Genomic DNA, 25,085 nt, shown 5'->3' with positions numbered 1-25,085 from the left:
CTGTAATAAAAAATTTACTCATCACATGTTTCTATTAGATATTAAAATGGCATTGCCTTACTTAAAAGGCCGTTGGTTCGTTCAAGTTAACAAGGGCTTAAGCACAAATTGGATGAGTTTGAACCAGCACTTTCCTTCTTTAACTCGCTGTGCAGCCCAATCGTCTTATGAATATAGCTTGATGATTAAGAAATGGGTAGAAATTCAAAGTTGGAGAATTGAACTCGTAAGATTCTTTACTGGCTCTAGTACAATAAACTAAATGATGAACGCATCAATTTGCGGGATTCCACTCCATCGAATAGAGGGAGAAACCAAACTTGGGGGAACAATGCATTGACAAACTGGTCGATAGAAATTGATCTCGAGGAACTTATGACAACATCGAAGGGAGCAATATGAGGGTAGAGCCGTCAAACTCCTACAACCTTGGCGACCGACACCACGAGGATCTGGACTTCAACAATCAGGACATCATTATAAATGAACCCTTTCGATGGCTTATGGAGATCCTCCAAGGACATGAAGTCATGGAAACCAGTGGAACCATCTGATTTTTGGACCCAGTGGCTACCTGCAAATGAAATTTTAATGGAAAATCTTTAGTGACAAATCAAAGTTATAACTTGCATACAATGGACGCTTGTCCAAATAATGTCATCTGTGACTCGGATCTGATTTCCGCTCAGATCTTTTGTGCTTTTCTTTTTTCTGGGGAACATTCACCTTTCAAATCTTTGACATGAATTCAAGCAATTCCAAGTAAAACTTTTCAAGAAATGGTTGTCTAAAGAAGATCAGAAACATGAAGGCACTTACTTTTCTTCTCCATATGGTTATCATTCAGCTGGTCCAATACGCGCAAATTGCACTCGCGGTATACTCTTCTCTTGGGAGGAAGGTCTTTATTACCAACTAACAGCAAGTAAACAGATAATGACTTCCCTTTCTTGGGCCCAAAACCATTGGGATACACTTGGAGCTTCCTATATCCGATAATCGTGGTTAGAGAGAAAATCAAAGTATAGTTTAATTTACGATATATTTTGTTTTCTGCACGTACCAACTACTCTCTCCAATGGGGAAGGCGTCGGAATAGTAAACGCTCTTGTCCAATTTGGAGAAGTTTTTGATATTCCAAGTGAATGGCAGGTTCAGCGGGTCTTTGATCATGCTAAGAGACTCCCATTTGCCAGTAGATTTGATGACAAAGACCTCAGCCCCAGATATACAAGAGTCCCCCACAAGGTATCCATTTGAAGCCTCTTTGAATGTTTCCAAGGACAGAAACTGAGCAAACCCTGTCGCGACCTAAAAAAAAATAAACGAGTTAATTTTCGGGCTAATGGATTATCAGGTTAATTAATTAACCTAACTCGGACTCTCCCAAGTCCATACCAAATCGCAACTTAAGGTTCAAATAATTAACATGCAACGTGTTTTGAATTTGGAGTCACCACTAATCATTTTCGGTAGGTTGATTAGAAACCTAAATAAAATAGCGAGAGAAAACTATCTTATTTCCGCGAACCGGAGATTTTGAATTCGGGGATTTGGTTACGCTAGATTACTCTAACGCCCTTTCGGTACCATTTTCATGAAAAAAATTTGATTTGGCAATTTTGATGGATTTTATTTGAAATTCAAAGATGCAATTTTTTTTATTTTTTCTTCTTTTTTATGGGGATGTAAAACATTGAACTTTGTACGATATACGCCGTGGGTGATTTAGAAAGAAAGAAAACGCAGCCAGTCACGAGTATTTATAAAAATAAATTAACATATAATAATGCTAAAATTTGGAACACGTGGCATGTCTAAAATAAACAAACAAATGTTCAAACCAAACGATTACATTTTTGTAGATCGAGATGGAAAGGATTACCTTCTATTACACAAAATCTTACTCACATACACGTTATAGTTCCCTTCAAGATCTCGGAGCTGGAAGAACGCGGTTGTCGTCAAAAATGGCAAGCAATGGCGTTGTTGGGTGGCGAGAGGCGAAATATGTGTCGGGACTTGTCGAAGATGATGCTCGACTAAAACTCTTTTCTTCACTCTCGAATTTTCTCTTCTGATTTTTCTCAAGAACTCTCTTTTTCCTCTCTAAAAATTCCTCTAAAAAGCTCTCCCAAAACTCTCTCAATTCTCTTCCACTCCCCTCCCTAAAAAAACTCTCTCAATTCTCTTCTACTCTCCTCCCTAAAACTCTTCTCAAGAGCTCTCTTTTATAGGCAAAGTTTTTCATCCTTCATTCTTCATCTTCATTTCTTCACCTTCCATCTTCATCTTCCCTTCTTCATCTTCATTTCTTCACCTTCATTTCTTCACCTTCCATGTTCATCTTCCCTTATTCATCTTCATTTCTTCACCTTCCATTTTCATCTTCCCTTCTTCATCTTCATTTCTTCACCTTCCATTTTCATCTTCCCTTCTTCACATTCATCTTCTCTTCTTCATCTTCTCTTCACCATCTTCCTTTCTCCATCTTCTTTTGGTATTTGCAATACAGTCCCTGAAGTTCCAAGTATTTGCAATACGGTCCCTAAAATTTTAAGTATTTACAATACAGTCCCCGAAGTTTCAAATCTTCTCGGTGTATTTTTCCATCCCGTGTCTAGTCTAGACGCATGCTAAATTAAGTGTTATCGCTTGCCCAATTATATGCCAATGCAATGTACGCTAAAAATAAATATGTGAGATGATTTTTATTTAGAACTAAAATTAGTTCTAATTTTTATGCAAAAAATAGATTAGTCAAAATTTAGGCGTCAACAGCTGCCCCTCTTTGAGTGGAGGCTCGTAGAGGTTCCGCTCAAAGACAGAATTGAATCCTAAATTTTGACAAGGTAAATTATGGATGAACTTTTTGGCGGGAGTTTTAATCCCATTTTTATGTAATGAAGTGATGCATGATATGCAAGATCAGAAATAACATGTGTCATAATTTCCCTTTTTCATGTTAGAGAAATCTGCACATGGATCGCATACAAGAATACTGTTTTATCAAATTTCTCGTAAGCTAATGGTTCTCTTAATTTCCAAGCTTCTTTTTGCGGATGCAAGGATTTTAAGGTATTTGGCCTATCCGTTATCAGAGACTTCTCCCTAATGCAAGACAGCGCAAGATATGTGTGTCGTTTGAGATCACAAGAGCTACGTCGTTGTGAGTCGAAAGAAGTGAAATCAAGTTCACAAGAGCTACGTCGTTGTGAGTTGATTAAATGTCGAAATCGCCGATGCATATGTCTTCACGATTCGATAAAGGGGAACCAAAATCATAAGAGCTACGTCGTTATGATTTGGTTTGGATCAAAATCATGGGTGCTTATGTCTTTATGATTTGATAAAGGAGCCGAAAATCATAAGAGCTATGTCATTATGAGCCGACTAAAGGTCAAGATCACCGGTGCATACGTCTTCATGATACGAGACCGAAATCATAAGAGCTACGTCGTTATGATTTGATGAGATGTCAAGATCGCCGGTGCATATGTCCTCACGTCCCGAGATTGAAACCATAAGAGCTACGTCGTTATGATTTGATAAGATGTCAAGATCGCCAGTGCATATGTCTACACGACCTGACAGGAGAGGCATATTGCCCGATTTGAACAATATTTGAGAGGAGTACCACCGAATGGAACCGATAAGTACGAAATGGGCATATTGCCCGAATTGAATCATGACAACTATCATCAAAAGAGTTGTTAATTTGAAAAGGGGTTCAGAAAACTTACCCGGGTTCTCCAAACGATTAATCAAGGAACGAAACAGATTGCTCGTATCGTACCTGGTAGGCATTTGTCAGCAAAACTTGCTCATTCAATAATCCTTGGATGAATTTCGAGACCTTGGGAGGGAACTCGAACATCGGGAATGTATTACCTATCATAAAATGTCAGAGGTAACACACACAAACATATTCAACAATGAGTATAATGCAATCACTCATACTATGGTTCATGCATAACCATTCTATCAAGTTTGCATTACCAATTCTGTCCCGGGAGGTTCTCACATTACGAATACCTCGAATGTGAGCTGAATGGGGGGACTTCGGTCCGAAAGGGCTTTCTCTCACTCTCGAGAAAAGCTATTTATCCTGTCTGCAGGATTCAAGAGAAATCACTCAATCTTTCCATCATCGCATTCGATAAGGATCCAAGTAATCTCGCAATTGATACGACCGAGCCGATCCGGAGGTCTTGATTAGGACCGTAATGAGGGCTAGGTCAAAGGTTTACAAAGGGGACTCTAACTGAGTCAATTAGGACCGTAATGAGGGCTAGGTCAAAGGTTTACAAAGGGGACTCTAACTGAGTCAAGGCTGCTGAAATGAATTTCTTCATCATCTGCTCCAGATTTACATGTCAAGAGCCCTGCAAAAATGAGAGAGAAATAATCTTGCTCGAACTTCTTCGAGTGATGCTTAAAATCATTTAACTCTACGTTAACTCAAGTGTCCTAATCAGAAGAGACTTTGGAGAGTTATAACGTAGGCTAGGATTGGGGACCGAGGAACGAAAAGGCTCGTTTTGGCTCAGAAATTAAATGAGAAGGGGCTTGACGTTGGTGATCATCGTTGACTAGTCACCGATCTTGGTCTTCCGGAAATGTCTTCGAAAAGAATTGAATGAGGGATGGTAGTTTTCTACTGAAAATTGCACTTTGCAAACCGACTTCTTGGGGAGTCTTCTTCACAACAAGTGTCTGTCGAGGATTTGCAAGAGACACAATGCAAACATGTACATGGAATTTACAACTTAACATGCAAAAATGTACATTCAAAATTAAGAAGTACTTTACAAATGAATGGGCATTGGCCTTACTTTTGGTAGGCACTTTGCTTTACCTATGCTCGAAATTTTCATATGAGATCGGCCTTTGCTTTTCTTACTCCCGACTCTCATTTTTCTTTTTTTTTTCTTTTTTTTTTTGAGAAGAGATTTTTTTTCTTTTTTCTTTTTTCTTTTTTTTGAGAGTGAGCCCTTCTTCTTTAGGCTGAATTTGCCTCTCCCTTCTTTTTTACAATCCCATGATTTTGAACCAGGAATTACAACAAGAATAAACATTTACAAACAAAAATTATGTAAAATATAAAAAATCTAGCACACAAGAAATGAGTCCATTTGGGAATTCTCTGTTGACCCGACCATCTCCAATTCTAATCCTTGGGAAAATGCTATTTTCGCCTTTGGAATGAGCAAATGATCACCAACGGGGGTTTAAGAAATGAATTTGCAGGCTCAAGTGGGCTATGCAAAGAATGAAGTGTATAGGATAGAGAAATGAATGCTCTTCATCATCCTAAGGCACTTGAATTAAAATTCGAGTATAAATGCAAAGAAACACCCGAAGATTAATGTTAGTCCGAGCAAGAAAATTTCTAACCATTTACCTCGTGTTGCCACCGGAATTAACTCGTCTGGACCCCGTTGTGGGGTGGTTCTTGGCAGGGGTAAAGAAATGAAACCACCGCTCAAAAGGGGTAATCAATGGATCACCTGTAGTGTTTGGGATAGAGAACTGAATGCCTCTGTCATTTCGGCTATCGTATCTTTTGCGAGAAAACCTTTTACCTTGTGAAATGCGGAACTTAGCCACTGTTCAACTCTCCTGGAAAAAATGGGACGTGTTTGGGAAAGGATTGCCTTTCATCATCCCGCCCTGCCCCATTCCATACATTCGATGTTCCTTATTCAGAGTTGGTAAATTAAACATAAGGAGCAGTTATGCACAAAGCGTGCAATGTATGAGTATTTTCGAGCATATAAAATGCAGCAACCTTTTATCTTGGTGGATAGAATTTGCAAGCACATAAGAAACTTCTTAGGGGCGTGGATCGTGAATTGCCCCTGCTCATGCAAATGAGTTGCAAAACTTCATTATCTAGTTCGAGACATGAGATTGTCAAAGGCTCCGGGAATTTCTCATTTCATTAATTTTTCGGGGAGAAGGGATACTTCCCTATCTGGAAAGGCAATGACCCTCGTAAAAATCAAAAGGGAAAGCGTCAATGTATGTCCTCATGTTCTAAAAGAGTTGAAACGATACCGCTTTACCCTTGTACGTATTCCTTGCGAACTTTGAATTTGAAAAGATCGGCTCATCTAGATCGGGTTGTATGTCCGGGATGTTATCTCTTCAAGTTTTGTAACCATCCGGGCTGAGCTTCAATCGGCATTGAACACTGTCATTCCCCCAACCACTAGGCCGTGGTGTTGTTGGTGTCCATTGGTGGTTCGCTTTTTGTTATATTGTTCTCAAAGTAGTTGGCAATTCCCTATCGAGAATAAAATAAGCATAATTTAGAGTTTGAAATGACTGAGAGCCAATTGGGACGATACGGAGTTACCCATCTTTGAGCTCGCTTGGCCTTTTACTCGTATTCTCCCAAGTAAGGCTATTCGGAATCTCTCTTTACGGGCGTCCAGGGGCGTCGTCCACAAATTGATTTGCTACAGGCCTAGCTTAACAAGGAACTTACGCATTTGATAAGAGAGGAGAAACTTCGCCCTTCAACTCTAGGCGAATTATAGACAGCTAGAAAGTAAAAAATATCCCACGCAGGGGAACTATACATGAAATTAAAGGAGTATTCACGCAAGACTGGTTCCACCTCTTTTGCTGGCCATTCCAATGATCGATCGATTTTGTCTTGGATCATACACCAACGATCGTTGTTTGAGGATCCATAATCACTTGCTTCGGATCACAACTCGGAGGTCCTTCGACTCCGAACCGGGCGATCGAGGTGGTGAGCTCATCATCAAAGTAATCTTCTGATTTTTTCGAGCAATTGATACTCGAATTGGGCGGTGTTACTTGCTAACAGTGGCGACAGATTTCCCACTTTGTTTTCGCCGTGAGCGATCTGACTCCTTGAGCTTGAGCTTCCGCCGTTGCTCGGAAACTTGTAGGGATGATCAACCGGTCTCTTGCTAGAACCACCAGCGGAAGGTTGGTATGGCCTGTATTCTTGATTGGGAAGTGGCCGGGTACCTTTTGCTCGGTAGGTTTTCCCGGTATTGATCTTCCGATCAACTATGGTCCGGTTGCATGCTTATTCATTCTTGCCTGGTACATCCGAACGTGCTGAACCGGGTTGGAAGTCCCATCATACTTCTCGAAGTTGGGCATCTTGAACTTTTCCGGCACAATGACCTTTGAAAAGACAGGCAGGTCGACCTGGGGTATGTTGTGAGTCCTCTCAACCTCTCGGATCCTCTGTTCCATTTGGGCCAACAGCTTGGCCGCATCACCATTCAATCCGGGGGCCATAGGGCTGGCTTGGGGGATTGGGACTACGGGCGGTATGCTTGAGATCACGCCCGTGATGATCACATCATCTAGTGGCATTGTCGGATAGGGAGTAGCTTCCGGGGTTTTACCGAAGTTGTCCGTAGGAGGAACTAGAGCAGGAAGCGGCGGGCTGGCGGCGGATGATTGAAGTTTGGCGGTGAAGGCGGCCATCATTTCTTCCATCTTTCGGGACATCATCCCTTCAAAGCGCTCGATCAAAGAGCCAAGTTTCTCGTCTAGGGCAGCACTAACGGCAGCGTTAATGTCGGCCATCCTCTTTGCGACCGATCGAGTAATATGTGGAGGATCCGTGATAAATTACCTGTACGCAAGAACAAACCCAAAATGAGTACAGGGAGCAAGAATAGCGAGCCGGCCCATGACATCTCTCTAGACTCAAACGAACAAAGTGATTATGACCAAAGGATTGAAACATGTAATTTTCAGTTTGTCCGCTTTTACGAAAATATTCGTATTAATTCGTACGTTGATCAAAACATGTCCAAATCTTACGAGCTTGTAGTTGAGAAGATGATGAACAACTTTTATGTTGGCCAATCGGACTAGAAATGCGCGGATCAAATCAGTTTAATGTGTCTTTCCAAAAAAATCATGTTCAGAAAACTGTTATAACCGCATGTTGTTGAAAAAACGAAGGACCATCTTAAATTATGAATTTAATTCTGAAATTTTGCAAGATATTAGTTGAAACATAGGTCTACAACTTACGTGTTTGGCACTTACTCAAATCTCGATCGTAGAATTTAGTAAAAATCGCACAACAGGAATAAGCCAAATCAGAATTGAGGACAACCGATGAAATTGTAAAAGCTACGGAAGCAAAGTGCGAAATTGGAAATAAGACAATGAAACTTCTAAACAATCAATCTAAACCATGGACCGGCCCAAAATAAAAATGAGATAACAGGGTACAAGAGACAAGAAATTACCTCTCATACGAAGAAAATGCCAATCACAAAGACATGCGCATGAATTGTGAGTTTAAATCTTATTCTATCTATCCAAAAGGCTTTTGCAAAGTGAAATGATGAACGAAACGACATGTCGCAGCCTCGCGCATAGTCATCATGACTAGTCGCAACCTCGCGTACAATAGTCATGACTAGTCGGGTCCAATCACTTCGGCTTGGTTCGGTCGACAAGGGCAATTCTCATGCATCGTAGCCTCACGTGTATGAGAACGACCCTTGAACCATTTTTTGGAAAAATTTTCGGGATCCGGATGGGATAACCTTTAGCGAAACCTTACCGCCAAGGTTAAAGAACCATCTAAATACCATCTTAAAACTATTAGTGTGACCCAGGTCCGGTCACGGGTTGTGTGCAGTGTAGTGCAAATACGATAAATCATGCACAACAATTAAAGGCAAACACCGCTTCAATGATTTAAAAGTTAAATCACAATTCCAATTCACCAAGCCTGCAAAACAAAGGGTTAGCCGATCACTCCTCCCCTTATAACTCCCAATCTGCAAAAACATTTAACACCTAAGAATGAGAATTCAACCAAAGTTTACCAAATCAAGTGATTTCTTTTTCATGAAATTATCCGGCCTAAGTCCTCTTTAGGTCCCCAAGTGAGTCGCCAAGTCGTCGCGACCTAAAAAAAAATAAACGAGTTAATTTTCGGGCTAATGGATTATCGGGTTAATTAATTAACCTAACTCGGACTCTCCCAAGTCCATACCAAATCGCAACTTAAGGTTCAAATAATTAACATGCAACGTGTTTTGAATTTGGAGTCACCACTAATCATTTTCGGTAGGTTGATTAGAAACCTAAATAAAATAGCGAGAGAAAACTATCTTATTTCCGCGAACCGGAGATTTTGAATTCGGGGATTTGGTTACGCTAGATTACTCTAACGCCCTTTCGGTACCATTTTCATGAAAAAAATTTGATTTGGCAATTTTGATGGATTTTATTTGAAATTCAAAGATGCAATTTTTTTTATTTTTTCTTCTTTTTTATGGGGATGTAAAACATTGAACTTTGTACGATATACGCCGTGGGTGATTTAGAAAGAAAGAAAACGCAGCCAGTCACGAGTATTTATAAAAATAAATTAACATATAATAATGCTAAAATTTGGAACACGTGGCATGTCTAAAATAAACAAACAAATGTTCAAACCAAACGATTACATTTTTGTAGATCGAGATGGAAAGGATTACCTTCTATTACACAAAATCTTACTCACATACACGTTATAGTTCCCTTCAAGATCTCGGAGCTGGAAGAACGCGGTTGTCGTCAAAAATGGCAAGCAATGGCGTTGTTGGGTGGCGAGAGGCGAAATATGTGTCGGGACTTGTCGAAGATGATGCTCGACTAAAACTCTTTTCTTCACTCTCGAATTTTCTCTTCTGATTTTTCTCAAGAACTCTCTTTTTCCTCTCTAAAAATTCCTCTAAAAAGCTCTCCCAAAACTCTCTCAATTCTCTTCCACTCCCCTCCCTAAAAAAACTCTCTCAATTCTCTTCTACTCTCCTCCCTAAAACTCTTCTCAAGAGCTCTCTTTTATAGGCAAAGTTTTTCATCCTTCATTCTTCATCTTCATTTCTTCACCTTCCATCTTCATCTTCCCTTCTTCATCTTCATTTCTTCACCTTCATTTCTTCACCTTCCATGTTCATCTTCCCTTATTCATCTTCATTTCTTCACCTTCCATTTTCATCTTCCCTTCTTCATCTTCATTTCTTCACCTTCCATTTTCATCTTCCCTTCTTCACATTCATCTTCTCTTCTTCATCTTCTCTTCACCATCTTCCTTTCTCCATCTTCTTTTGGTATTTGCAATACAGTCCCCGAAGTTCCAAGTATTTGCAATACAGTCCCTAAAATTTTAAGTATTTACAATACAGTCCCTGAAGTTTCAAATCTTCTCGGTGTATTTTTCCATCCCGTGTCTAGTCTAGACGCATGCTAAATTAAGTGTTCTGCTTGCCCAATTATATGCCAATGCAATGTACGCTAAAAATAAATATGTGAGATGATTTTTATTTAGAACTAAAATTAGTTCTAATTTTTATGCAAAAAATAGATTAGTCAAAATTTAGGCGTCAACAAACCCCCATTGGGTCTTCAAGTCATGGAAGCTCCTCACTGCCCCATCAGCATCTACACACAAAAGTTCCACAAATTGAACAACTTTCTTGTCAATTCTAAACAATGAGTACGTAAACTGGAAGGGTTATTTTGTTCCTAGTATGTGATGATCAACCTTGGATGGTCAAGTACACATCTCGTATCTTGTCATACACGAAAAGCTTGTAGTTGACGTCGACCTCCCAACCGTGAGGAAGCTTATCTGTCTCTTCTATTGACAAATAGAAGGAAACAAATCCCGACCCGTTATTGTCCTTGTCTCCGTTAGGGTAAAGAGATAGGCTCCTGAAAAGAACAGCGAATGAAAGGTTTGATCAGCTGTGAGAAGAAAATTTGATTTGAAGAACAAAGAAAAGAAAAGGAAATCCGAGATTTCACCATTTGTATCCCCCGACTTCAAAAACACCGGAGTCATACTTGTCCACATTGGATTTTGATAATAACGAAAATGATTGTATCTTCAGTGAATAATGAGCTGGTGGAAGAGCTCTCTTGTACATGACAGGTTATGCCAACAGAAACAAAGTCCAGTGGTCAAAGCTCTCTTGTACATGACAGGTTCTGCCAACATAAACAGAGTCCGGCGGCGGAGTCTGATGGCCAACAACCTTGGTCCGCAATCACTAATAGTGGTGGGAGTCGTGACGGCGGCAGTCGGGGATGGATTGAGTTTTTGATAGCTTAAGTGGAACGAAACTTCGATCCTAACAATCGATTTTTGCATCGACCCAAACGAGACCAAGGTCTTACGTGAATCATTTTTTGTTCTAACATCATAGCCAGATAAAATTTCAAAACGTATAAAAGCAAAAGACGTGAAATATTAAGAATAACAACGCAGAGTTATTACGTTAACAAAAGATGAAAATAGAAGACGAAGACAAGGAATAAATTGAAGTACCAGGTCCAGTGCCAAGCGAGCAATTTGCAAGCTCCAATTTTGAAAGCATGTCTCTTTTGCTTCCTAGTTTGCTCCTCTCTCTCTCTCTCTCTCTCAATTTGGCCGTAGACTTTGCTAATTAATCCAACCAAAACGGTGCTTATATAGAGTCTGACAATAGATAGACGGAATCATTTGTTTAATTTCGCGAAGCTTTACCTACTCTTGCTTTAGAAGTATTCCAACAAGTAGAAAAAAGACCCTCTCATTGCCCATGTGCTGTGGTTGACTTTGTCTACCATTCATATAAAACTTACACTGGTCATGTAAAACAAAATTATCCAACAAACAAGACTAACTAAGATTGGAAAAGTGTCAAAAAAGTCCTAAACCTATTGCATTAGTACCAATTAAGTCCTAAATCTTTCAATTGTGCCAATTTAGTACTAAAAATTTTGCATTTATATCAATTGAGTCCATCCGGCTAATTTTAGTTGGAGATCGCTGGTGTGAATGCCAATCGTCATATGTGGCAGAGTCGATGATGACGTTGACTTATATATATTGGTATTTTATTTTATTTTATTTTCTTTACTCTTTTTTATTTGGTTGATGGCTAGCAAGGGTTACCAGCACTAGGCAAGTGTGTCGTGGCCTTTGCCCGGATCTAGCCCATATGAGGGTGCTGTGGCCCCCACCGGTCTTAGGCGAGGACGTTGCTGCCGTCATGGGGGTTGGGCGAGGCCGCATCGCCCATATCCGGCTAGGCGTGCCAGCCCTTGCCAGCCCTCAATAAAAAAATGTGAAGAAAAGAAAAAGAATAAAAGAAAGTTAAAAATTAAAAATTATTTATAAAGTCAACGTTACCGCCAGTCATACAATGTGGGACGGCCGGTGCCCATGTCAATGATTTTGGGCTAAAATTGGTTGGATGGACTTAACTGGTACAAATATAATATGTTTAGGACTGACACCAATGCAATAGTTTTATAATTATTTTGACACTTTTCCCAACTAAGATTACAGCACATGCTAATTGATTTGTGAAATTGGTCGAGTTTTCTTCTTTTTTTGAGAGATTTCTAATTGAAGTTTGGCATATACACCAAATTCGAAAGGTCACCTTTCTTGACACTGAAAAGGCCAATAATAGAGTTAAGCAATTTGGTTGCACTGATGGATGATTAATTTTCAAGGTAAAAGCCTCAGATTTAGTTGCTAAATATTGAGCAATGTGGTAGACTTATTAAATCCTCACATCGGAAGTCCTTCGAGGTCATTTGAGTAGCATCTCAAGCACACAATTTGTGACTGACATTGCTCCTCCCATAATTGGTTCTAACATGTCACTCGGAACACTTGGGAGTTATGCGCCACTCTGGCTATTTGATTAAAGAATATCATCTTTCGACTTCATTTAACGAGTTTAATGAATGGAAAGTCCTTACCGTCCGACAAAATAAAAAAAAATTATGTCGCCATAGATAAATGAACTTCTTTTTTATATATTTTCAGTGAGTATGAGCACAAAGCCCCACCTTGGAATAGTTTCATGATACACCACGCGAATCTTATTAGTTGATTAAGTTTGAACCTTTGGCATGTGTAGGTGGCCCAAACTAAGAACAGTTTACACACAATTAGTGAGATTTGAACAAGCAACTTCCATTCTTGAACCGAAAACCTTTTGACATCCAAGGAAGTGCGCCCAACCCTTTTGGAGGTTAAACTAAATGAATGGATTATCATTTTCGATTCAAGGAGACGCGTGTCATTCCCCCTAATACAATTAGGGTAATTCCACTTTTGCCCTACAGAAACTGGAACAATTCAACTTTCAATCAATTTTTTTAACTTACACTAGTTACTCAAACACGCAGAAACAGAATCAAAGAAAGAAATAGGAAAACTCACAAACTAACATGACTAGATCTTTCTCTCTATTCGTTGACTATGCTCATCAACCCAACTACAATGTTAGTTGTATACAGTCTGGCCATGAATAGATGGAATCATTTGTTTAATCGCTCATGCCTATACCAACTCTTGTTTTGGAAGCGTCTGAACAAGTAGAAAAGAATACCCTCCCAATGAATGGACATTCTGCAATTGAAAATCGATTCAAGAAATCAAAATGTCTTTAACATTGAAAGATTAAAGATTGAGGGTGAAAATTGTCTTGAGGCACCAAGCATGAAGGGGACAAATTGAACTAATTTACTATTTACTTGTTATCCCATCACTCCAACGGTCATTTTGCTAACCGCGTTCTAAATATTCACTTCTCCATGTGACCAGAACCTTAGAAGACGTAAACTGATTATCTCGAGTCCCTCATATATTGTGATCGACTTAGTTTACCACTTTTATCGGACTTAGACTGGTCAAGTAATTCAAAATTGTTCCACAAACAGGACTAATTAAGAGTATGGCATATTCTAGAAACTAAAAATCTCGCATAAAGTCAATGATATTGTTAAACAGTATGTTTACACTGATGGATTTCAAGGTCAAAGCCCCAATGAGTTACTAAATATTGAGTAATGTGGTAGAATTTTATAGGTTATCAAATATGGTCAACTTGTCTTATGTTCACCTACAATGCAATACGATACCAAACTTTATTAAGTATTAATATATGCCAAGCTTTAGTCGATGCTCTATCGGCTCCATTTCTATTTAAAGATCGTTGAACATGGACTCTTATCCAGCTGCATTTCTTTTTACATTTGCTTCTGGGGTCGAATGAACGTGACGATATGCTCTCATCAATTATTGTTGTTACTAATAGGTCAACGGATCTAAAGGGTGAGCAAAACGAGATACATCTTTTTTATTCATGTATCTCTTGTCACGACCTGCTTTTCCCTCCCTCGGAGGGGTCCGCAGGTTTAGTGATATTGCCTCGATCCAGGCGTAGAATATCTCAAGTCAATTCCTCGCATGATATTGGAATTCTTTTTCATGATTAGCAAATAAACAATCAACTAGCAGTCACCACTAGACTATTGAGGTCGACTAGAAATCAATCAAGACACGGGGAGTGTTATCTCGATTCATGCACAACCAGAGAATCTATATTTGTTGACTTGTTTACTCTAATTGTCTAATCATTGCCTAACCAGCCGATATTTCTTAAGGTCATTCTACTTATCGTTCAAAGCTTACAAGTGTCAAGCTAGTGCTAGATGATCACGCATTCGGTTCTTCTGTCATTTTCGTACAAATTCTAGTCCGATCCTATCCTAACACTAGGAAAGCAATTAACAAGCAATTTAATGAAATGCAGTGCTATAAATGAAAATGCAATGTATTTAAAGTAGTTAACTAATGACTGGTAATGAAACAAGCAAACCAATCAATATTAGTTAGAATTGCAACAAACCCAAGACATGATCGGGTGTACAAAAATTAGACCGGAATGGACATCGGTGGACTGACATAACCGAATAGGCGCCTAAAAATACTAACCAGGCTTAAAAGACATTAAAAATCATTCTTCCAATTTTTTTTCAATTTTTTTGAACTTTTGGAATTTGTTTTTGTAATTTTCTATTTAAAACATTTTTTTTTTAAATTGATCCTCTGAAGAATGTCCAATAGGTAGATTGGAAGTGGAGAAGTATAAAAGGAGACCGAGACGCTAAAGAGTAAGAGGGAACCCAGAATCTGAAATTCCATAGTCTAAAGAGAGTTTCAATCCTATACTTGTCTTTCTTGAGCTATAAACTGTATTCCTTAAGAGGTTTGTTAGAGTGATTAAGTGTGAGATAGTATGATGTATCAACTCCAGTATATCACTCAATGTAAATTGTTGTGATCGATTCATTAGTGAAATCCAACCAGTAGGCTGTCAGCATAGAGAGTGGACATAGGCATAATCTAAGAATAACCAATATAAACATCGTGTGCAAACTCTTCTATCTTTTAACTCTCACTCACTACATATGATAGTTTATTGCAAACACGTGAATCTGAGTATATCACTGTTTCGGTTCAGACTCTGATTTTGTTATGAGCTTTGATAGTTTAAATTTCTCATCAATTTATCAAGTTCTTTAAGATCACTTATTCACCCATTCGAGGTGATACTACAGGTTACAACACTCGTTTGTGTTGTGCAGAATATGCTGGGCCAAGAGCTTGGTGATCGGGGAATTTATGAGAGGATGATCGAGCTGAGGCACGATTTATAGCTTACCTTTAGCGATTCGTGCTGTCTGTGGAAAAGGGTTAAAAGCCGTGTTCCTTTGAGTTTCAAAATGTTGAGAGAAGAGCTAGTGAGAATCATCGGTTATGAGCAGGATAAATACTAGCATCCGTGACCGATCTACCTGACACCCCGTCACCAAGCTAGATCGTCCAAGGGAGGAAGAGGATCAGGCACTTCCAGCAGCGGCAGGAAGGGAGAAATAAAAACATTGCCGATCAAGTGCCGGCCCAAGTAACCCACGAAATGTTTGATGCCCGGTTGCGGAGGATGGATCCTGTAAATGAGAAGATCTTTTAGATGGCAGTAAAGGATTAGTCCCGTGTGAAGAGGCAGATCGTTTGAGGGAACGGGAAAAATGCCCGAAAGAAGAGGTGGTATCCCGATCCACGCTTGCAAAGATGTCAGAACCGAAAACACATTCATGTTTGGTGTACATTCTTTCATCAAACTTAGTCCCCTGAAGACATAAAAAACAACTAATGATGAGCCAACACTTCAAAAACAAACAAAACAAGGTGAAACTCATGTAACTGAAATCTGAGTCCAGTTGTTGCCTTAAACTTATACTAGAAGACAAACCTAGTGATTTTGCTTGGTATTTTTTCTAGTGAGGCAGCAATTTGATTTTTACCAACGACTTAGTTGCCACCATATTGTGAAATGAAACATCTGTCATTTTACCAAAAATAAAATTTAACCCGAAGCCAAAAAAGAAGAGGATACAATCCTGTTGAGACCTAAATTTTGACTATGCTTTTTAGTCATTAATTTTTGCATAAAACATTAGGGACTAACCTTAGTCCCTAGCAAAAATATTTGAATCATTTTTAGTATAGGATAGTTTATCTTATAAATTCATGCATTACATTTTATCAGATTGGCGGTCGAAATTGAAGCTAAAATTGATAAGCGGATTAGGCCCAAAAGGATTGCTGACGCGAGAATCTTTTATCAAACTTAATCCGTTTGTTTTTCAATAAGGAGTTATGGGTTAGTTTTGGACAAAGAGTGTCAAATGCAAAGGATAATTCTATTAACACTAGAGGCGCAATACAGACTCTTGACGGTTCGACAGCCCACACACATTTGACAGTGAGACGAACTTCGACGTACTAGGACTTAGGATGCGACTCTGAAATTTAATCAATGGGGCCGAACCAGATTGTAGGACACAATGTTGGAATCTAATCAACGACACTAGACGAGAGGATGTAAGACACAATACCGGAATTTAATCGACGGTATTGGACGAGATGAGCGAAGGGTACAACACCGGAATTAAATCGACGGTATGAACCTAATGAGCAGATGCCATAATTTAATCGACGACACCTAACTTTAGATATGAAACTCGCCAGAATTGAATCTACAACGGGAATCTGAAAGTTACAGCTAAACTAAAGGCTAAGAGTTTAATTGTAAAGATAAGTGTTTGTGTGTGTGTGTGTGTTTTCTTGTGGCCGCGGGGTATTTATATACTAGCTACAGTAACTGTTGAGCGGTTATTTCCTTTGGCTCCACATTTTATCCTTTTCCGATGAGTCGTGTGGATAGCCTTTTGACGGTTTCTTGATTCTAGCGCCCTTTCTTTTCACCTCGTGGGGATTACCGTCAATCTTTCAGTAACTACCCTGATTGTGGTTCCCTTCGCGTGCTTCTCCTTTTGTCCTCCAAGGAAGATGCCGCCAAAACCTTCTTTGACACGTGGCATCTTCGAGGTTCTCCTGAATCTGTCTTCGATACACCTACCCACAGTCGATCAAAACTCCTGCTCCCGCCCGTCATGTCACGCCCCGACCCTCGGGTACGTAATATCCCTACCAAATCGCCTCGGGTCATAATGATAACGTCCCAGGTACGCTATCGACCCACGATAACATATGGCACATGCGGAAACGAACAAACTCCCAACCATACAAAGCAATAGGGATAGTCAAACATAGCACCCGTAACAGTAGGATATCAAAATACATATCTATCAGATAATAGCTAGCTCTATAGAGCTATAGACAAGGCAAGGTCAAATCCTCATCTACTCCAAAAAGAATCAACGACTCCCAGCCTACGAACTTCATCACTTCGGACCTGAAAATGTTCCCACAAAGGGGTGAGATAAAAATCCCAGCGAGTCAACGCCTAAGCCTCGACTAGGGCGATGATTCGTCCGGATACCATATCAGGCAATCACATATTCATGTCACTCACATGCAACTTACTTGACATTAAGTCACGCAGATGTGTACCATGAATATAACGTGAGACCATGCCAACTCGAGACGATCATCGAGGCAATCAAGAACTATGGTACACTCAAACATAAGCAATATTGGACATCACACGCAGTCCATTTATTAATGATGATTTTCGTAAATGAAATTCTTTGGATCCATACGACGCAATGCTGGGGTCCATTAATTCGACCCGCACAACACAATGCCGGAATCGACTTCTGATAAACAGGCATCGTCCCGACTCCTTTCGGCGACGGCAACCACAAGTGATAACTCAATATCTCAAGTAGGCGTTCCCCTAAAGGGCTTCGGTCCGTCACAAGCTGCGACCGGCAACCGACAATCCATGACTCGACATGGAAGGTCGGGCAACCGACAAGTCGTGTGATCCGTACAAAAAGATACGATACGAACTTGACAGGCCACGAATCATTTTTTTATTATGTGATCACTCAATTCATCCATTAGTCATGCCACTTACTTTATTTAAATTATAAACGGATGCCCAAAACTTGACCACAGGCCATTTTCATGCCACGTGCATCACAACAGACAATTGAATGCATATCGCTATCTACTAGCTTTTGCAAGTAAATACAGGATGGACAGTTATCAAACAATCATGCAATCATGACAGTCAATGGCCTTCTATTTATAGGCAATCCATGCTAATAAGTCAAGTTAAATATAAATCCAATTCGACTAAGTCAACTAAAATCCATAATAACAAAATTATCGCTAATCAATTATTAACTAATCGATCGCTCTTGGCTAATCAATCCTTCGCTCACTATCAAGTAAGGCCAAGTACAAAATAAGCAATCTCAAATCAGACAGTCATAAATATGACTAACCCAACCGATTATGGCCATTTAACCTAAATCCACTTTCTCGCCTAGCCGGCCCTAATCGAACTACCTAAACGCCTAATAATATAGGAAGACTAATCCAAACGTAATTAAAGACCTAATCAAGGATTAGAGGTCAACTCACAGTCAAATACTCGAGTTGAGATTGGCGGCGGTCCTTGAAAAATTCTTCGATGCGAGCCTCGAACTCGAATGATCCGCGAACCTTGGTTTCCGTCCAACGAGTCCAATTCTTTAATTTCTTTGGCCCACGGGCTCAATTCAAGGCCCAACTTCGAAGCCCAACCAGGTAAGACACGGCCCAAGTCAAAATGGGCTTCGGCCCCACTTGATAGGCCCAACTAATCTTGGCCCAAGCCCAAAATAGGGCACCCAAGTCCAGAAAACAGGGGAGGCCGAGACTGTTTGGAGCTGGAACGGTGGCTACGGGCGGCGGCCGGAGCTGGGGTCGGCGGCCAAAGGTCGGGGAAGGTCAGAGGGTGTCGTCGGTGGTCGGTGGTGGCCGGAGCAGCGACGGCAAGGGCAGAACAGTCCTGTTTCTCCAAAAACAGGGCAGATTGAGCAGTCGGGACGGCGACGTGTACAGTTTCAATTTCGAGGACTGATCTGGGGATTTTCTTTAGATGGAAACGTCGTAGAGAGGTAGAGGAAGGTGTGTACAAATTTTGGGGTGGTTTCGGGTCCGTTTACTATGCGAACGGGCTCTGTTTCTCCAAGTCAGACTCTAAAACTGCACTGTACAGCAGCAGGGGAGGGACGGTTTTGGGCTGTTTCGGGGCTCCGGCGGCGACGGGAGGTCGCGGGGCTGGTGGGGATGGTTCGAGGGAGTTTTGAGGAGTATGTGGTGGTCGGATTTGGGTGGAGAGAGGCGCCGTGGCGGCGGCTGGTGGCTGAGCACATAACTGGTGCAACTGGGGCCAAAACAGAGCAGACCGGGTCAGCGGCTGTTCCCGCCTTTCCGGCGGCTTCGCGGCGGTTGCAGGCGGCGCAGGATGTTTGATAGTGGTCTAGGGAAGGCTGGAGTTTCCGTGGAAGGCGGCGATGGCAGCCGGAACTCAAGCAGCAAGTGCCGAGCAACTGCAACAGCAGATTCGGCCCAAAACAGGGCAGTCCGCCCGACGTGATTCCAGCCGGTTCTCCGGTAACTCCGGCGGTGCGGCGATGGTCCGGTTGTGTCGATGGGATTTTGTGAGTGTCGTAGTTTGTCCTGGTAGCTTGTGCAGTGGGTGTCGTGGTTGAAAAATGAAGAACGAAGAGGAAGAAAGAGGAGTAGTGCAAGTCGGTTTGGGGGGGGCTAACGTGTGCAAGAGAGAGAGAGAGAGAGAGAGAGAGAGAATTCTGGAAATTTTGACTACGGCTGAGCTGATAAGGTGGGGTCCACTGAGTTAATAGCCTTGTCTCTTAGCTCATAAAACCCTAGGGGCACAATCGTAATTTTCCAAAATTTCAGGGGCATTTTTGGTACTTTGACATATGAGGGTAGATTGGACATTTGGCCATCCAATCGAGGGTAATTCAAGATTCTCGATGGTCGGCTCAACCCATTTTAAGGCTCGAACTCGAGAAATTTCAATCTCAAATCGAATTAACTAATCGATCGTATTTCGATTCTATTCGACAAACTATTCCAAAAACTAATCGATTTTCGATTTCCAAATTCTCAAAATATAATTTTGAGAGACAAAACGAAATTCACGGTCATTCTATAGTCTGAATTTCACTATTTACGGAAGACGAGTTTCAGGGCGTCACAACTCTCCCCACCTTAAGAAATTTCGTCCCCGAAATTTGATTGCCATTACATTTCCTCAAAAAGACTTGGATAAGTACGCCTCATGACCTCTTCATTTTCCCAGGTTGCTCCTTCGGTCCCGTGATATTGCCAAATTACCTTGACTAGCGGGATCGTCTTATTTCGGAGCACTTGCTCTTTTCGATCCACGATCTTGACCGGATGTTCCACGTACGATGCTCGCTCGTCCAATTCGATCTCTTCATAGCTTAGTACATGAGCGGGGTCTGGTTCGTACTTCCTCAACATTGAAACGTGAAACACGTTATGAACCTGAGCAAGTTTCGGCGGTAAAGCAAGACGATACGCCCAATTCCCAATCTTTTCAAACGGTCCCACATATCTCGGACTTAACTTTCCTTTCTTGCCAAAGCGAGACATTCCCCTCATTGGCGACACTTTCAAGAAGACATGGTCGCCTACCTGGAACTCCAAAGGTCTACGTCTTCTATCGGCATAGTTTTTCTGACGACTTTGTGCTGTCTTCAGCCTATCTCTAATGAGCTTGACGGCCTCCATTGACTGTTGCACTAGTTCGGGGCCTGTAATTTTTCTTTCGCCCACTTCATCCCAACACAATGGTGTTCTACAAGCCCTACCGTATAATGCCTCGAACGGTGCCATTTGAATACTCTGCTGATAACTATTGTTGTAGGCAAATTCAACTAGATGTAACTGTTCCTCCCAGTTACCCCGAAAGTCCAGGACACAAGCTCATAGCATATCCTCGAGCGTCTGAATTGTCCTTTCGAATTGACCATCCGTGCACGGATGATACGCCGTACTAAACTGCAACTTCGTCCCCAAAGTGGTTTGCAGGCTTTTCCAGAATGTAGCAGTAAACTTAGGATCACGATTTGACGTGATAGTCACAGGAACTCCATGCAATCTCACAATATTCCTCACATAGAGATCTGCATATCTATCTAAGGCAAAGTCCTTTCTAACCGGGATAAAGTGAGCTGACTTCGTCAATCGATCCACTATGATCCAAATTGAATCATGTCCGCGCTGGCTTCTTGGTAATCCCATCACAAAATCCATTATGAGATGTTCCCATTTCCATTTAGGAATTTCTAGCGGCTGTAACAATCCTCCAGGTTTACAATATTGTGCCTTAACCTGTTGACAAGTCAGACATTTCGCCACATGTCTAGCTATGTCTCCCTTCATGCCACTCCACCAATAATGCTGTTTTAAATTCTGATACATCTTAGTGCTTCCAGGATGGATGCTATAATTACTACGGTGTGCCTCTGACAAGATGTACTCCCTTAGCCTCTTGTCGTCAGGCACAACTAAACGTCCACGGAACTTTAAAATTCCGTCATTGGTTACATGGAAGTCGGCACTTCTCTTAGCCGAATCTTCTTGCAGGATCTTACGGACGGTGGGGTCCGTTAATTGCAAGGTCTTGATCCTCTCTTGCACTTCTGGTTCAATTCTCAAGGTGGCGATTAGACTCGACGGACGACTTACTTCCAACTTAAAGTCAGAATCCCTAACTTCCTCAAGCAAACGCCATTCACTAACATGTAATTGAGCAATCCCTGATTTTCTACTCAAGGCATCTGCGACTTTATTCGCCTTACCTGGATGGTATAGGATCTCGCAGTCATAATCCTTAAGCAACTCCATCCATCGGTGTTGTCTCATATTCAATTCTTTCCGTGAGAATAGATACTTCAAACTTTGATGATCGGTATACACTTGAAATTTTTCTCCAATCAAGTAATGCCTCCAAATTTTTAAGGCAAACACAAGCGCAGCCAATTCCAAGTCATGCGTTGGATAATTCATTTCATGAGGTCTCAATTGCCGAGAGGCATATGCCACTACTCTTCCATGCTGCATTAAGACGCAACCCAGTCCCCTATGCGAAGCGTCACTATAAATTTCAAATCCTCCAGGACCAAATGGAATTGTTAAGACAGGAGCCGTAGTTAACTTATGCTTGAGTTCTTGGAAACTACGCTCGCATTTTTCTGTCCACTCAAACTTCGTGTCCTTTTTAAGTAGTCGTGTCAAAGGCGAGGCTATAGCAGAAAATCTTTCCACAAATCGCCTATAATAGCCTGCCAATCCTAGGAAGCTCCCGATCTCGGTCACTGTCGTAGGCCTTGGCCAATTTATAACTGCTTCAATCTTAGCGGGATCAACGGCAATGCCATCTCCGGAAATCACATGGCCCGGGAATGCCACGCGAGCTAACCAAAACTCGCATTTACTAAATTTGGCATACAACCGATGTATCCTCGGGGTTTCCAATACTATTTTCAAGTGTTGTTCATGCTCCTCGGGACTTCTTGAATACACCAAAATATCATCAATGAATACAATGACAAAACGATCCAAGAATTCCTTAAATACCCTATTCATCAAATCCATGAAAGCAGCAGGAGCATTCGTCAATCCAAACGGCATCACAGTAAACTCATAATGTCCATATCGCGTCCTAAATGCCGTCTTAGGAATATCCTCTTTCCTAATTCTCAATTGATGGTACCCTGTCCCGAGGTCAATCTTAGAAAATACTGAAGCTCCTTGCAACCGATCGAACAAATCATCGATCCTTGGTAACGGGTATTTATTCTTGATCGTTACTCGATTTAATTGTCTATAATCAATGCACAACCGTAACGATCCATCTTTCTTCTTTACAAACAATACGGGTGCTCCCCAAGGCGATGTACTAGGACGGATAAATCCCTTATCCAGTAACTCCTGCATCCGAACCTTGAGTTCTTTAAGTTCAGACAATAACATCTTATATGGCGCCTTGGAGATTGGTTCCGTTCCAGGAATCAATTCAATCACAAATTCAATTTCCCTTTACGGTGGTAAGCCCGACAATTCCTTAGGAAAAACATCGGGGAACTCTTGTACGATCGGTATGTCTTCCAACTTAGGCTCTTCAATAGAGGTATCAACCACTGACGCCAAATAACCATAACACCCATCTTCCAATAATCTAGTCGCCTCGAGCGACGATATCATCGTCGTCGAGGTTCCTCCTCGATTACCCACAAATTCAAAACTAGCACTATCCTGAGGGTTAAACTGAATCACCTTACGATGACAATCCACTATCGCCCTCTGTTTCTTCAGCCAATCTATTCCGACTATCAAATCAAAGTCATACATTTCCAACATAATCAAATCTATCCTATCCTCACGACCACTTACTACCGGTTTACATCCAGGGCAGCCTACAGCAACCACTACACTATCTTGTAAGGGCGTAGAAATCCTATATGTCGTATCCAACGACTTCGTTTCCAAGTCAACTAGCTTAACAAGTTGTTCAGCCACAAATGAATGTGTCGCACCAAGATCAAACAAAGCGTATGCAGCTTGATTATGTAAAAGGACCGTACCTGTCACGGTTGGCGAATCATTCGCCGTATCTCGAGTGACCGCAAACATCCTTCCTTGAGCTGGAGGTCGATTCCGAGTGTTACGTGGTGCGCTTCCTCCAGGTTGCCCTCCTTGTGGCCTACTCCCTTGGCGTTGCGGGCAATCTCTCACTTGATGGCCAGTTTGACCACATCCAAAACAAGCTCCAATTCTCATAGGGCACGGGCCTGGCCTATGCCTTCGATGGCAAATGCGACAATCCTCATTCTGATAATAGGTCGGCTTAGTAATGGCGCCAGCTCTGTTTGGTGGGATAGAGGTCACGCTACCAGGCATCGACCTCTTGCCTTGCCTAATGTCTCTTCTGGCACGAGCAAACCTTGAACTGGCAGTGGCAGCCCTTTCATTAATACCCCTTTCTACCAACCGAGCCCTCTCATACAGCTCATTATAGTCTTTCAAATTAAAAGGCAACAATACTTCCCTTATTTCGGGCCTCGGTCTATCTCGAAACCTTCCGGCCTTGTCTTCGGGGTTTTCGACCATTCGTGGAGCATATCGAGACAACTCAGCAAATCTTGCCTCGTCTTGATCTACGGTCATCCGATTCCGGCGCAGGCTCATAAATTCATTCAGTTTCCTTTCTCGCGCCGTGTCCGAGAAATATTTGTTATAAAAAGCTTCCACAAACTTATCCCAATTAAAAGTTGTACCTTGAGGGAAGACTCGTCCTTTGGATGCATTCCACCAATGGCTTGCATTTCCTTGCATCCGATAAACGATCAGAGTAACCTTATCTTCATCATTGCATCGTAGTAGGGCGAACGCCTTTTCTAGATCCATAATCCATTGGGTCGCAACTTCGGGATCTCCTTCTCCTGCGAACCTTGGTGGCTTCAACTTCGGGAAAGACTCTACCGGTCTATGCATCGGAGTACCTTCTACCATAACGGTCGAAGGACCTACTTGAGATGGCTTTGTAGCAATGTTCTGACTTCTTGCTCGTTGGCTTATCAATTCCCCAAGTGTAGCAAGGATGTCATCAGTCATCCTTGGACCTCTTTCGGGTGGGGCTTGAGGTGGCGTTTCACCTTCCAAGGTCTCATCGACCCTTGGTTCTTGCCTTTCGGTTCTAGCTCGAGGTGGTCTTCCAGCTCCCGAGGTCTCATCAATCTCATTGATCCTCAATCACCCGACAGGCCTAGTTCGAGGTGCTCTTCCACCGCATTCGCTCATTATGCAGGTATTATACGGAGTCCCGCTCACCCCAGAGCAAAGCACGATAAGAACAACTCAAACTATTAAG

General features: G+C 41.5%; 2 protein-coding genes across 2 annotated transcripts; both read right to left on the bottom strand.

Annotated features, from left to right (window-relative positions):
- Positions 1–206: 206 nt before the first annotated feature.
- Positions 207–10,939, bottom strand: LOC115732300 (MATH domain and coiled-coil domain-containing protein At3g58410-like). The gene is made up of 6 exons (XM_048285272.1): positions 10,816–10,939; positions 10,553–10,722; positions 10,401–10,449; positions 1,064–1,300; positions 820–986; positions 207–574 (listed from the first exon to the last, which is right to left on the bottom strand). Exons 1-6 carry the CDS (start codon positions 10,935–10,937, stop codon positions 414–416), a joined length of 906 nt encoding a protein of 301 aa, XP_048141229.1. The 5' UTR covers positions 10,938–10,939; the 3' UTR covers positions 207–413.
- Positions 10,940–23,254: 12,315 nt separating this feature from the next.
- On the bottom strand, positions 23,255–24,325 carry LOC125316430. The gene has a single exon (XM_048284755.1). The coding sequence runs from the start codon at positions 24,323–24,325 to the stop codon at positions 23,255–23,257; it is 1,071 nt and encodes a 356-aa protein (XP_048140712.1).
- Between the last annotated feature and the right edge of the window lie 760 nt (positions 24,326–25,085).

The sequence above is a fragment of the Rhodamnia argentea genome, chromosome 9 (assembly GCF_020921035.1).
Source record: "Rhodamnia argentea isolate NSW1041297 chromosome 9, ASM2092103v1, whole genome shotgun sequence".
Lineage (NCBI taxonomy): Eukaryota > Viridiplantae > Streptophyta > Magnoliopsida > Myrtales > Myrtaceae > Rhodamnia > Rhodamnia argentea.
This window is presented reverse-complemented; position numbering and strand designations above follow the sequence as displayed.

What these genes read in the sequence shown, in the direction of transcription:
- LOC115732300 (XM_048285272.1), bottom strand. Translation starts at nt 10,937, where the DNA reads ATGTACAAGAGAGCTCTTCCACCAGCTCATTATTCACTGAAGATACAA. An exon ending in GAAGTCGGGGGATACAAATG is followed by an intron (nt 10,723 to 10,815) that starts GTGAAATCTCGG and finishes TGTTCTTTTCAG; the next exon opens with GAGCCTATCTCTTTACCCTA. An exon ending in GACTTGAAGACCCAATGGGG is followed by an intron (nt 1,301 to 10,400) that starts GTTTGTTGACGC and finishes GGTCGCGACAGG; the next exon opens with GTTTGCTCAGTTTCTGTCCT.
- LOC125316430 (XM_048284755.1), bottom strand. Translation starts at nt 24,325, where the DNA reads ATGGTCGAAAACCCCGAAGACAAGGCCGGAAGGTTTCGAGATAGACCG.